Source organism: Ilyonectria robusta (genome assembly GCF_021365365.1).
Source record: "Ilyonectria robusta strain PMI_751 chromosome Unknown BGZ61scaffold_9, whole genome shotgun sequence".
Lineage (NCBI taxonomy): Eukaryota > Fungi > Ascomycota > Sordariomycetes > Hypocreales > Nectriaceae > Ilyonectria > Ilyonectria robusta.
In genome coordinates this window covers 979,535-993,283 of record NW_025764443.1, presented here as the reverse complement: position 1 = coordinate 993,283, position 13,749 = coordinate 979,535, and the positions used below count along the sequence as shown (strand labels likewise).

Here is a 13,749-nt window from a genome sequence, read left to right as displayed (position 1 = left end):
CCGAGCAAGGCTGTAATAAGGGGAAGAAGCAGTTGCAACGACTCCACCACGCCGCGAGCTCCCCACATTCTAGCAAGGAACAAGCGGCGAGCGGCAGAGCTAGTCTCGGATCCTTCCTTGGACCTGCAAGTTGCCGTCATGGAGCTTCCTACTGCGTACGTATGTATATGTAGGCGGCTGAGAAATCATCAAGCTTCCTTGGCAGCCGGTGGATCCAGCGCGGATTTTGCGTGTAGCCGAGGAGGGTGGTGGAGTTAGGAACAGGCTAAGTAACCATAACTGCGAGGTTAATAAGGATAATTATGCTCACGAATTTATTTTATTTTATTTTATTTTATTTATTTTATGGCGTAAATACTTACTTAACACTCGGAGTTGAGATGGATTTCCGGGTGTAAGAGGATTGCTGCGCTCATGAGACCTGGCCAGCCAATTAGGTACCATGGCCTCGATGCAATAGGGAAGCGGTTTGATGAGAGTTGGCCAACGAGAACTCGATGTCATGTTCCCAAGTCTATAGCAGCAAGACAAAGAATGTCATTGATGCCAACTGGCAACTGTGCTTTGCGACTGCTTTTGTTTCCTACCATCAAGACCAGAAATATCCGTCTCAAAGGTTGAAGTGAGATGATCTAGCCTATTGCCCTTCTTTCCCTCCTTCTTGTCATGATCTATCATGACGTCCCGGCTCCTCTACGCAAGTACACTGAACGCGTCTATCTTGACCCTCCTTCCAGGCTCCTTCGATCCTTTAGGTAGTCAAACTTGCCTTGGGCCCTTCTTACGAAATAGAATCCCATCACCAGCAGCTGGAACGTGACGGACGTCCACGCGGTGCTCACCCCGTCAGATACCCACCCTAGCAGTCCCCTCGGGGGTCTTACCCTACGCCCGTCAAGCTCATCCTCGAGCCGCTCACACACTTCTAGATACAGCTTCGGGTCATCTGTAATCACGCCGTCGATGAGCGCCGGAGCAAGACCCCCCTCGTCCTTGAGCTCCTTGGGCCCGCCGTTGGCGCAATCCTTCCGCGGGCGGCGCAGGTTCTGCCGGATGCACCACTCCATCCAGCGCGGCTCGTTGACGGTCCATGTCACGAGCAGCTTGTCGGTGCGCTGGATCTCGCGCAGGAAGAGGGCGCCCGGGAAGCCGAGGAGGGCCTTGTGGTGGAGGTTGAAGCCGAGGTTGGGCACGGGGAGGAAGTGGTGAGAGTAGAGCAGCGAGGCGCTGATGTGCGCAAGGGGATATGTCGGGAGCAGCCGGCGGGATGTCTTGAGGAATGTTGCCTAGGCGTCGCATGTCAGATGCAAGGGGCTTGAATGTCACTCGTGAACTAGTGACGTGCTCGTGTGGTAGTTCACTGGACGGGTCATGGAAATGTGCCGAGGACGAGACTTACGTTCCAGCATCCCAAAACGATGCGTTGGTCCCATGGGACTGGACTCTGTACCTCCTCCAGGGTTCTTACGATGGCGCTTATCAGCTCCTCTGGATCATCGTCGATCTGTACACACCATCAGCCATCAGCACTACACACCCCTAGCGTCTCGTTTCCACGGGTCAAGTCTTGAGACTACTCCCGTACCTTGATATCCAAAACGACCCATATCTTCTGCAGCCCGGGCGTGGCCAACCACTCCAGTAGCTCCTTGAACCTCGGCAGCGGCTCCTTTGGCTCTCTCACTGTCCGGAGCGTCTGGAGGAACTCCCAGTCACAGTTGGCAATCTTCTTGTCGACGCCGTAGCAGCGTTTGAGTGACGGGTCCTGCAAAATCCCATGTGAGTGCCGTTATCGTGTAAGTGCCCCCGGTGTCCCTCGTGCAATAGCCCCAGCGCTATCTTGGAACGGGTAGCTTCCGAGTCGCAGTGAGCAGACTTACATGTGACAAGACGACTACACCGTCGGCGGAGAGGTGCACATCCGTCTCGAGGGCATGGGCCCCGACAGCGACAGCGCCGCGGAAGGCCGCCATGGTGTTTTCAGGCCATGAGGCCTTGGCGCCGCGGTGAGCGATGGCCTGCGGCAGGCGGCGAGTAGGATCCCGCGGTGACGTGAGGGCAGTGGCCCAGGGAGCTTTCTCTGGTGGTCAGCGCGATGCTGACGGCGTTACAGGGGGCAGGCAATGCGGGAATGCCCCATGCTATAGGTGAACTACCTAGCGGGATCTCGCCCTTGGACTGCGCGAGCAGAGACGTTGTTTCGCCGGCCATGATGCCGATGCTGATGCCGATGCCCTGCGGTGACACAGACACAGACGGACGGCTGGGCGCTGGAGACGCGGCGCGGATGTACCGGGTACGGCGGTCAGCGAGTCGTCGGGGGATCCACGTTCTGAGGATCCGTTCGAGCGGTCGCTTGACGACGCAGAGCATTCATTCAGCGAGCCACGATGTAGAAGCAGTCTTTTTTCCCCCTCCCCTGCGGCTTCACGGTTTCCCAGCCTTACACGAACGCGGACTCGGACTCGGAGATAACAGAAATAAACTGCGAAACTCGACCCCTGGGAATCACAAGTTGTGATGCATCGTCCCAAGCCCGCGGCCGTATTCCAGCCAACCATCGTCGACGGATCCGGCGCGTGCTTGATCGGAAGATCGACGTATTCCCCAGATTTATCAGCCACAGGTGGCATCATCCCGCCGGCCGGCCCGTTCGGGTGTTTTCGGTGGGGGTATCGTCCTCAGCCACAGCCACAGCCACAGCCACACCTGGTGTCGACAACCACCACTCTACCGGTATCCGTATATCCTCAAATCGTCTGGGTGGTAGGGAGCCGGCATCCGCCATGACAATCAAGACAATTATTTACCTCGCTCTATATCTCGAGTTTTCCCTCACATCCACCGTCGACCAATGAACCAGCCAGCCAGTCACAGTCCCACACGACACAAACCACACTTCGGAACCGAAACTCGCCCGCTTCGGCTGCTCCCTAGACTCAAACTCACCAGACCACACATCTCGAAGCCGCGCCCCAACCAACAGTCTCCACCATCTCGATCCGCCTCGACCACAGCGCCGGTCATGGCCGGTCCCGGCGTCGAACCGCCAATGTTTTTGTGCCATTTCTGCCCTTTTTTTCAACCTCACGCGACCTCTGCATGCACCTCATCCGCCACCGGTCCCCGCCGACCAATCACCCCCTGTCCACCGTTGCCTGGATGCTTTGTCAATTTCTTCCCCATTCTGCAGCAGGAGGGATTGGTCTGCATGCGAGTACGTACCGTGTAGGCATTTCTTTTTAATTTGACACCCCTCTCAACCCTGATCCCTGGCGGAAATCAAAGCCAGTGACTGGGCTTTCCCTGGCTGTCTGGGAAAGAGATATAGGGTCTCTTATACGACCTAGATTGAAAACAGGGCTTGACTGCGCTGGCCATCTATGGTTCCGCATCTGGCCGGCCCAATCCCTCATCCTAGCTACATGACCCTCAGACCCTCAATACCCCAAGACCCCCAATATAGCCAATATGTCATGCGAGGCTTGTGCAGCATTGCGTGGCATGCAGGCAGGGCCATGTCGCCGGGACCACCCCACAGTAAGAAACATGACACAAAGACACGACGAGACAGTAAAGGCTTCACGTTTCCAAACCGGTCTGTTTTGAGCTATGCTATGCTATAACTCTGAACTATATACTTGGCCAGTCGTAGCCAGCCATTCGCGGCGCTGCTAGGCTGCCCTTGACAATCGATTGTCATTGTGACTATCGCACTTCCAGCAAACCATCCAAGATTTGAAAATAAGCGTTAAAAAGCAGAAACTGCTGGGTAGTCCCAATCCCATACCTTGACTCCCAACATCACATTACATATCAAGTAGAACCAACCAAACCGACTCGCTCCGTCATAGTAGCGACAGTTGCCATCTCGTGAAAGAATTCAAGGCCCTGCCAGAAACGTGTCCCATCAAATCAACCATCCCAACTCGGGCGCCGTGAACATCGCATGTTCAAAACACAAATCATTTCAAATAAGCCACCCCGAAGCCATAAGAGTTTCCCAAATAAAACACCTGCCACCCAGAGGTATCAAAGTTTTGGCCCTTACATAGGAAACGACGCCTCCATGCGATCCATCATGTACCTGTCACCATTCTGGCAGTTCTGCGGCATCATCTGATTGCGGTAGTCGACGCTACTCACGCTCAGACCCATCTCCGAGGGGCCGACCTCCTCGCCCGAGCTGAGGCTCTCGTCGCTCATGCTCAGGACGCTCTGTGGGGGTTCAGGGTTGTCGATGCTGAAGCCACTGAGGTCCCACGTATCCGGAGGCCAGTCGCTGCAGTTGCTGACGGCAATGGACGCCTCGTTGACCAGGGCTTGGCCACCATAGATGGCGTCGTACACATTGTTCAGCCCACCATCCAGAGAGCCAAGCAGGGTCTCCCACTCAGTGCTCGACACATTCGTCATCTTGCCAGCAGCCATGGGCGACTGCGCCATTGCAGGGTGGCCATGCGGGGGCTGGGCCTGCTGAGGGTGGAGGCGGTTCTGTTGAGGCGACGAGGGCTGAGATCCGGAAGGCGTTCCGAACGACATGAAGTCCAGATTGGGTCGTGATAGTGGCGAGCTCTTGTGGTTGGCGGCGTTGGAGATTTGCGACATGGACATGCGGTGGTCTCGGTGTGCCATGGGAGCCTCGGCCTGGAGATTGTCGAATGACTGGCGCGACCGAGATCGGTAGAAGTCTGGCCGCTGACCCACTCCGCTCGGCATTGTCATGCGCCGCAACTTCTCCTGCTGCTGGATCAGGTCGCTCTCGCTGGAGGCGGCACCAGGAAGCTGACCGAAGGGGTAGGGGGCGGTCTTCTTCTTGGGGGCGACTCCCGCAGGTGGGGATCCTCGGTTGGAGGGGACCGGCATGGAAGCCTCACGTGAAGATGCCATGGTAGGCGAGCCGATAGGCTCCTCGACCGAAACAAGAGTGCTAGCCACGCGCTTGAAGTCGAGAGCACTAGAGGCCTTGGTCTTGCCGAGGATCTTGATGACAGAGTTGACCAGGCGCTCGTCATCGAGCATCAGCTTGCTGTCATGCTTGAGGTCGATGGACTGGTACAGCAGGGTCATGCCACAAACAACAAGGAGGTCGGTCTTGTTCAGGCAGAAGGAGAAGGTCATGCCACGCTCCTCGAGCAGCTGGATGATCTGCACGATATGCTTGCTGGATGTGCCGATGGAGATCAATGCGTGCGCCGCCTTCTGTCCCAGGCTGGAACCCACAGCGGGGCGGTAAATAAGGGTGCGGATGTAGTAGTAAGCCAGCGCCTGCAATTCGTTAGCACACAAATCTCAAATACCTCAACGCTTAGTCGACGTACCAAGAGGGGCGATCGGCTGCCAGTGACATCTGTGGAGGGCTTGTCCTGCGCAAAGGTGAGTCTCAGATGCGTCGGCAGGTTGTCGTACCAAGCGTCGAGCTCGGCGTCAAGGGACGACATCTGCTGCAGCGACAGGTCATGGGACGACGAGGCAGGATAGTTCTTCTCCAAGACCTTGGCGAGGATGCGCGTGCCACGGAACAGAGCTAGGGCACTGGACAGCCGAGTGTACTCGCCAGGGAGAGTTGGCTGGAAGCCTTTCTCGGTGACGTACTCGTCATCAGTGTCGGCGGGGTACTCAGCCTGAATGTCCTCCTCCCTGAGGAGCTTAGGAAGTCCCAGAATGGCAGCAGAGAAGCTATTGAAGAGTCAGTTGTGAGTTCGCATTATGAGTTGAGATCGCATGAGTCATACCAGTCAAGGGTGTATAGAGTCCAGAAGACCTTCTTTCGCGTCTCGATGGTCAAGGCGCCGAAAGAAAAGCGCTTCTGGCTCTGGTGCAGGCCTAGGCGGTGCGAAAGACCGATGGCGATGCCCTTGTAGTGTTGGAGTCGCTTGTAGTCGGAGCGCATTGTGCAGTAGAGGAGGGCCAGGGTGAGGCACTGGAGAGTGTTCATGGTGTTCTCCATGAGAACAGCGTCGAGCGCCTTGCGCCATTGCTGCTCACAGATGGCCAGCTGGGGGAGATCAGGGTTATCGGATGAGAGGCCTGCGATGTTGAAGACGAGGTAGAGTTGAGCGAGCTTGTGGTTGCTCTTGACCTTCTCGGGGTCGGCGACGAATTCCTCATAGATGTGGAGGAATGTGGGCTTGTGGAGGATGGGGAAGAGAGGCGCCCACTCCTGGAAGTAGACGTTGACACAGCGGTCAGAGAACAGGCGAGGAGGTATCCGCATGGAGTGGTCGGAACTCTTGGGACCGAGGGATTCACAGCCCTGAATATGCAAAAATGCCTCGGGATTGAAATCCGTGGTGGGCTTGCCCGCCTCTTGGATCTTGCGCTTGAAGGCCTCTGCAACGTCGGTTAGAAGGCGGAACAACAAAAATATGTCAAAATTGAGACGGAAAACTCACCGATAAATGTGCGGCCGCTGGAGGCGCCCATGAAGTATGAGTCCGAGTTCTCAACACCTAGCAGCAGCGGCGCGGCCTGGACGCGGAACGTATCCTCCTTTGCAGCGTGGGCTTCGGCCCGGGCCTCCGGGGAGACGGGAGCTGGGCTGGAGGTGATTGAGGGGCGTCTCCGGTTGCCGTGCATCTTGGAAAGCATGTCGATCTTCTCATCCTTCTCGTCCAGCAAGTCCTTGAGCTCTCGTGTCTCGGCCTCAAGTTGGCGCACTCGCTCCTCTAGAGACTCAGTGTAGCCGCGGGGGAATGCGCGGCGGCTGAGCTTGTCGCTTGTCCGGCACTCGAAGCCGACGTTGGAGCATTGCGAGCAGGTTGGGCGGATTCCGTCACAGCGGATCTTCTTACTTCGGCAGCGGTCGCAGGCCTGGGCGATCCGGCTCTGGGAGCTGGTGCCGACCTTGATGACCTTCATGGGTAGGATTCCGGGCATTTTGGCGGTGGTGTATGCGGAAACGGCGGAGTTGCCGAAAAGAGGAAATTCGTGAGAGTCGCTTGGAAAGAGGGAGCGGTTCCAGGTCCTTTGGGGCCGGGTGTCGTCCTTTGTCCACCAGCTAGTTCACACTCATGCCAAGGTCACAGTCGAGTTGTTTTCCAGGCCGAGGTCTTATCGGGTGGTAGTGTTGAATCAGCGCCGAGGGCCGGGTGAGGGGGTCCAGTAACACGGCAGGGGAAAAAAATAGCTTCGAGGGTATATGGTGAGTGGGATAGATATGGATGGGGGAGGGCGGGAAAGATATAGATAGATATGATAACAAGAACCGAGGGAACAGAAGCAGGGGGGAGAGGGAATCAGGAACAGCGGCAGATTTTAGTTTTAAGAAGTCGGGGGTGGGAAAGAGAAGGAAGAAATGAAGAATTGGGGGGTGAAGCCCAAGGCGCGAGTGTGGAGTACAAATGGAAAATCCTGGGGCAGTCTCTGGGGGGAGACGCTCGTGCCAACAGCAGCCGGGGACCTCCAGTACAGCGGGCTATGGTGGGCTGCCTGGCTCGCTACAGGTGCCCTCCGCTGCAGAAATCTGCAGAAATCTGGGGACGCAGGCGTGCGCTGTAGGCGACCCAGCTCAGCCCAGGGCTGTCGCAGCTACCTAGTTACTTACCCGCGCGGTGAAGGCGGCCAGGCGAGTCCAGGCCGGTACAGTACGAAAGGCCAAGTACCACAGGCAGCCACCCCAGGCCGCCGCCGCTGCAGCAGGCCCCCCCCCCGCCAGCACTAGCGCCGAGTGGGGCCCTCCAGCGCTGGGTCGGGGCGGTACCTCAGGTACGTACAGCCGCAGCCGGTGTCAGTGTGGCATGCTCTAAGCCTGGCCGGGCCGGGGAGTGTGTCTGGGAGCCCGTGGATGGGTGCGGTCTGGGCGTGAATGTGGAAGCGCAAATGTGCAACGAGGGTGTGGGAATCATCGTCAGGTCGGGTCGGCTTTTCCCCCGTGTCCATGTCGATTGTCGTGTCCTTGCCGTGGGGGAATTTTCCTTTCTTTTTCTGCGTTTCCGGGGGATGCCGTAGGTAGAGCGCTTCACGGATGACCCCAGATCACCACATGCCGATGGAAGACCGCGGCGTGGCCAAAGAACCGCGCTTCGGCAACATATACGACGACGCCGCATTCGACACAAGACGGCGAGCAAACCATCGGCCTGTTCTGCTCTGGCTAAATGGAGGCACTCAAAGGGAATAGCGCCTTGTCATAAGCTCAAGGGGGGGTCGGCTGATTTCGGGGAGGAGTTTGTCTATCGTCCCTGGTCCAGGGCCAAGCCAGAGTCACAGTTGCAATCGACTGCACAAGTCCCATAGCAGATTCCCATCCCATCCAGTCAAGCCCTCGCCCCTCGCCTCTTCGTCCCTTGTCGTGTGCTCACAAGGGTCCAGAGTCTGTAAACTGCGGGCTGCATATTGCGCAGAGCGAGAGCGTCTCCCCCAATCTCCTCACGCAGCCCGTGTCGAGGCTATAGCCTATCTCTACACTCTCCAAAACGAGACCACAGCCGCGATGTACCACGTACCCCGAACGACAAGCCGAAGTTGATGGCACCACCAGCGCAACTCCTGCGCTCTCGCAACAGCCCACCGTCCTCTTGACTATCAACATCGTCGCGAGATACCCCGGATTGCCCAGTCCCCCAGATGCGGGGAAGCCCGGGGCACAACTCAACCTTGAGTTGCCCGTTGCCCAGCCCAGGCAAGCCCAATCTCACGAGTCCATCCAACAGGCACGGCGTTCGCGTCCCCCGGCTCCTCTTTGCCTGCATCATGGCGCCGTCCGTCTGCTCGCCATACCGTCACGTCGCTCCACCTTGCACCCCTCCACAGGCCACCTCCGCGTCTTCTACACGCCACCATACTACGTACTCTCCTCCACACCCTGGCCACTGATGGTTGTCCAGCACATGGCTCACTAGGTCAGGCCGTCCCGTGAGATCTGGGGTCCTGGAGTCTACACTCGTCTTGACGATTCTCATTATGCTGGCACTAACACAGCTCGGTTGCCAATCAACGGGCCCGCATCCTCCTTCCAAGCTTCCATCTACCCCGGAGCCGCACTCCAAGACCCTCACCCGGGCATCGTCCGTAATAAGTCTCCCGCCTGGTCATCGAAAAGATTGACATCACTGTAGATTCCCACGTCCATGTTTTGGGTCTGGATCCCCTGCATGCCACGAGCGCCAACAACAGATCGTACGCGGGGTGATGCCACTGCGGTACGTGCAGATACAGATACCCCAGGAACAACATCCGAGATCCTCGATTGTCCCATTTAACATGAACCGAGACCCCTTCCTTGAGCAGCCCATCCCCAGATTCCCCCAGAAAGCCATCTGGGGCCTAAAGTTCACCCACCCCGCAGGCCGCGTGAATCTGGGGATCGACTTGTACATAGTCTGGGGTTCATTCATGGGGTTCCATCATGAGAAGGCTGCCGCTGTTCAAGCTATGCTGCGTCGAAGCCACCCTAATTCCTGAGGTTTGTCTCAATTAGGTTTACTGGCACCTCCTTTGTTGGAATCCAGCTACATGGAACCGTACAGTATGGCACTGTATAACTATGCACCTGTCGTGGAGGTCAGGATGCTCACCGCGGTGGCATTGGGATGACGGGCTGATGGTTCAAGGAAAGCAACTGCAGACTCGGTCTAACCTTCATTTACATGGCGTCGATTCGCAGATTCGCTCACGCGAGCCATAGCGTCGGCCTGGTATCGTGCCCGCGTCTCGACGCCGCCCTCGAGAGCCCGTCCGTGCCATGCTAGGAGGTTTGGCGCCGTGTCAAGGCTTGTTCAGTGCCACTCAAGCGGCCATCGAGACCCGGGGGAGCCGCAGCCCCACTTCGGAGCCGCAACAATTGCGGATGCAGATCACTGATCCGCAGCTAGGCTGTCTGGGGCCTGGAATGGGCAATTCACTGTCTCAACTCTCGAGCCTCGTCCATCATTTCGACGAACTGACTCCTATTCTAGTCCCATGACGATGCGCAAAGGGCCTGGCGCATGGCCCATCTGATGTGCGTTCCAGGGGCGAACTATCCAGCCTCCCCGCCTACGGCGCATCGTGCTGGACCCGCGTCAAATCTGCACCCCTGCGATGGGGCCGTCGTCTGGTGTGGAGTTTCGACCGAGTCAAACATTGCGGTATCCAACAAACCCACCAAATTACCTGAGTTCCATCTCAGCAAGGCCATCGGTCAGCATCTAGTGCGGCGTCGCAAGGGTTACGGCTCCGTTTTTGATGCAATCTCGACATGCGCAGTATGTGCGATCCGCGACTGACGAAGGGGTCTGTGACCAATGTTCCTTGGTGGAGATTTAGCGCGCCGTGACTCGACACTTCCGCAACCTCTCATAGTTCCAATGGTGTTGCAAATCCAGTCGCAGAGCCCAGTTGCAAATTCAAGTAATACAAGGTGTTGCATTGCTCACAATGGCAACGAATGGGGCGCTGCGACTAAGTTGGTGTTTCTGAGCCCGGAATGTCCACCGCGCCGGGGTGGGCTTGGGGTCTTTTCTCCTCACGAGAACGGCCCGGGGAGGATGTGTGACCAACGAAACCCCAACAAGAGTCCCCCGCATGGCACCAGAATAATGCATCGTCTCCGGTCTCGTACCGGTGGCATCAACCCTGGACCATGTTCTGATGCATTTGCTGACGCCTCAGCCCCAGCCCTGGGAGTGAGATCCATGAACTTTTTGACTTGCCCGTTGTGTTGCTTCGTTTCTAGCATAGCCAGAATGTCCTCCCTCCACTTTGGCCAATAACCCTGAGGTCCTTTCCGAAGGCACCGAAGCGACAGGCCACGTTGTGTCAGATATCAAGAGCGGCTTATCACCCTTGTCCCTGTCTTGCGCTGAGCATTGGTTGTTTTGTTTCGTTGGAGCTTAGGGCCTGTGTGCGCATCCTAATTTCTGTGCGTGTGCGCTCTCTATAGAACGGCCCGCCTGAGATAACTGCCGTACCGACTTTCGAGGGATGCTTGGAGATGTCGCGTGTCGGTACGGAGTACAGCAGTTCCGCATCAGATGCCCACCCAACAGGCGCAAATTCACGCCGTTGCAGGTCAATTCAAAGGCAACGGAACCTGGCCGAAACCATGGCCGCAGAGCGATTTCGGACGTGGGCCTTTCCTATTTCGGCGTTGTATGTGATGGGTGGGAGGCCAGGTAGACAGAAAATCCTTAGGGGACGAGAATGCTTCGGAGTATTGATGCAGATGTAGCGTCCGATTCGGCTCCTCTGGTGTGAGAGGGTGCATCCAATCCTTCGCGGCAACATGTCCCCAACAGAAGGACAACAGGGACGTAATCAATTGGCGTAAATGTTGGCAATAATGAACGGGGACTTGCGACGCTCTCGAACGACTTGGCGGGAGCGTGGGTGGGAGGGTCCGGGGAGAGTCCGAAGGGTCCAGCGAGGTCTAGTGAGTGCTGCCCCACGTAACCGAGGAAGTGAATTCGACGAGACCGAAGGCTGCATTAAGGTGTGTTCGGTCAGCTAAACTCGTCCTCGTCATTGGTCGCCTGGTCTGGCGCTTGTCTGCTTTCGGCAACTTCCATCGATCCGAGATATGCCACCACGTGGTCGTCCGCTAAAAGGTGGGTCTTCTAAACTCGGCAATGGCGTAGTTAGTCGCGATACCTCTGACAACGTTCTCAGGAGAGCAGAAGGTGTGCAAAACGTGCAAAACGGCTGAGCGAAAGGTACTGTTCCCTGCCTCCCCGGTTTTTGGCTTGGCCATTCCCGTGGGCCACTGTCAAATGCGGAGGCGCTCGGTAAGTTTGAGGGGAATGCTGGGGGTGAGGAATCTGGGGAAGTTGCCAAGCATCTGCCGGGGTCGCAGCCATCCGATGGGGAAACTCAGCAAGTCGATCCCGGTTTACAAATGCCATCTTGATGTCATCAGTTGATCGGCCACTTGGCAATGTTGACGAAAAAGAGCCTATGCGGGGAAACCAAAGAAACCTGATTGAGAAAAAAACGTCTTCACGCACCTGTTCGTCCAGTCTCTCGGCGGCGATCTCCAGAACACTAGCCTCGAGCTGCCTGAGAGCTCCAGCTGCTCGGATGCACTCCTCCCTCACCTGTCCCGACCGGCGCAGCGGCTCCAGTTGATCAAGGGAAAAGTCGGAGCCGAGGTGCATTAACTGCGTCGACACCAACTCGTGGAGAACGGCCACCACCCGGAGCTTAAACACCTGCTGGAGGGGGTGTCCCTCGATGAGAGTTTCGAATTCGTGTGCGCGTCCTGTCACATCCTCCTCTTGCCAAAACAGCCTTAGCTGCCGTTCCCCATCGGTGTCTTGTAACACCCCGAAGTCCAGACCGTCTTCCTCATTGAGGCACATGAAGTAAGCGAACGGGCTTGACCATTGCAGGCTCGCATCTGTCCGAGATAGCTTCAATGTTGGCCGTCCTTCAAATGCGTGGAGTTTGGCCTTTCCCAGCGGATCGTCGGGCATGGAATCCAGGGGAAGAACTAGTTCGTGCGCGGCGGAGTCGGGATCGATGAAGCCATAGCTGAAGAGCATCTCGGCGGCCGACTTCGCTTCTCCGTAGGTGATGGTCACCTCTTCTCCACCCGTCACCTCCACGCCGGGCCGCAGGATTAGCACGACGCCATCCTGGTCATCCTCCTCGTAGTAGGCCGTTGGTCGATGTGAGTGGTTAACCATGTCGAGTGCAGGAACCATGGCGTCCCCAGCTCGGGGAAGTTCCAGACATCGAGATCGGTACCAGGCGTCAGCCAAGATCCAGTCCTGCCTAGTTGCCGTATCCTTCTCCCAAAAGAGCGAGTTCCAAAATGCCAGTGCCGAGGACTTTTCGCGCAAGTCATCAAACTCCCTCGTCAGAGTGGATAGCTTAGCCTCCAATGCAGCCTGTCGTCCATGGTTAGGGTCCTTTTGTCCTTTTGTCCATTTCCCCAGAGAATCCCCGGCCTTCATCATATCCACCATGGGGAAGTTGCGGTTCCGCAATGATATGATGGGGTCTAAGACAATTCATAAACTCGGGGAAGGACTCTTACCTCTAAGGAAGTACCCTGGAGCAGAGCTCGCTCATCTTCCGCCCACATCGTGGGAATAGGGATGAAACGTGGTAGAAACTTGACATACTCGGTCCAAGGCGATGAGGCGCACCCTCTGGGACCAGTATGACCGCGGGTTGACATGATGAGATGCGTCATGAGGTACAGCATGATGTCGTGCCTGGTGGACTTGAGTGAATGTTAGCGAGCTCGCCGGCTGCCACTTCAGTGGCCATGTCGTTTCGTTGTGCGTGCCGTACCTGTTGGCCGGCAACTTCGAGCAGTTGGCGGAAATTTTGGTCGACATTTGCATATTCCTTGACGGCTGCTGCCGACAGCACTAGGTCGTGTGGGATGCGCAGAAGCGTCCTCGGATTCTCGCCGACGTCTCCATTTCCCTGGGTGCTGACGTTGGCCACATCGGTAGGAGCAGTGGCAGTCGTCGTCGCAGGAGCTGTAGTAGCTGTAGTAGTAGTCGTCGTTGTAGTCGTTCTCGTCGTTAGGCTGTCTTTTGCAACCAAACCGAGACCCTTCCCCTCCGTCTCGTCGAGCTGGGTTGTATCGAACTGCACATCGTTGAGGCGTGCCCAAGCGGGAAACGCGTTAATTGACAATGGAGAAGTCGTCGTCGACATAGTGGAATCGGAGACGTAGGTAGGGGAAAACGATGAGCGAGGCCTTTTAAAAGGGAACCGTCTTCTCGTGCTCTTGCTGACCTTTGCTGGTACGTAGAGGAGATTGATGTCCGGCGGTTATGCAGCGGTGCTTGAGGATGAGGCCTTTTCAGAGAG

At 56.9% G+C, this 13,749-nt stretch overlaps 4 protein-coding genes across 4 annotated transcripts; all 4 read right to left on the bottom strand.

Annotated features, from left to right (window-relative positions):
• Positions 1-323: 323 nt before the first annotated feature.
• On the bottom strand, positions 324-2,211 carry BGZ61DRAFT_577268 (PLC-like phosphodiesterase; the record flags this gene model as incomplete). Its single annotated transcript, XM_046256241.1, has 5 exons — positions 324-1,286; positions 1,400-1,504; positions 1,586-1,765; positions 1,920-2,080; positions 2,157-2,211. The coding sequence occupies 5 exons, from the start codon at positions 2,209-2,211 to the stop codon at positions 717-719; spliced, it is 1,071 nt and encodes a 356-aa protein (XP_046104838.1). The 3' UTR covers positions 324-716.
• Positions 2,212-3,584: 1,373 nt separating this feature from the next.
• BGZ61DRAFT_419853 (fungal-specific transcription factor domain-containing protein) lies at positions 3,585-7,298 on the bottom strand. Its single transcript, XM_046243469.1, has 4 exons — positions 6,396-7,298; positions 5,736-6,333; positions 5,322-5,679; positions 3,585-5,268 (listed from the first exon to the last, which is right to left on the bottom strand). Exons 1-4 carry the CDS (start codon positions 6,877-6,879, stop codon positions 4,048-4,050), a joined length of 2,661 nt encoding a protein of 886 aa, XP_046104837.1. The 5' UTR covers positions 6,880-7,298; the 3' UTR covers positions 3,585-4,047.
• Positions 7,299-7,629: 331 nt separating this feature from the next.
• On the bottom strand, positions 7,630-8,262 carry BGZ61DRAFT_237603 (uncharacterized protein). The gene has a single exon (XM_046238302.1). The coding sequence runs from the start codon at positions 8,049-8,051 to the stop codon at positions 7,704-7,706; it is 348 nt and encodes a 115-aa protein (XP_046104836.1). The 5' UTR covers positions 8,052-8,262; the 3' UTR covers positions 7,630-7,703.
• A 3,235-nt stretch (positions 8,263-11,497) lies between these two features.
• Positions 11,498-13,709, bottom strand: BGZ61DRAFT_237620 (uncharacterized protein). Its single transcript, XM_046238303.1, has 4 exons — positions 13,219-13,709; positions 12,959-13,147; positions 11,925-12,809; positions 11,498-11,822 (listed from the first exon to the last, which is right to left on the bottom strand). Exons 1-4 carry the CDS (start codon positions 13,591-13,593, stop codon positions 11,586-11,588), a joined length of 1,686 nt encoding a protein of 561 aa, XP_046104835.1. The 5' UTR covers positions 13,594-13,709; the 3' UTR covers positions 11,498-11,585.
• Positions 13,710-13,749: the final 40 nt, after the last annotated feature.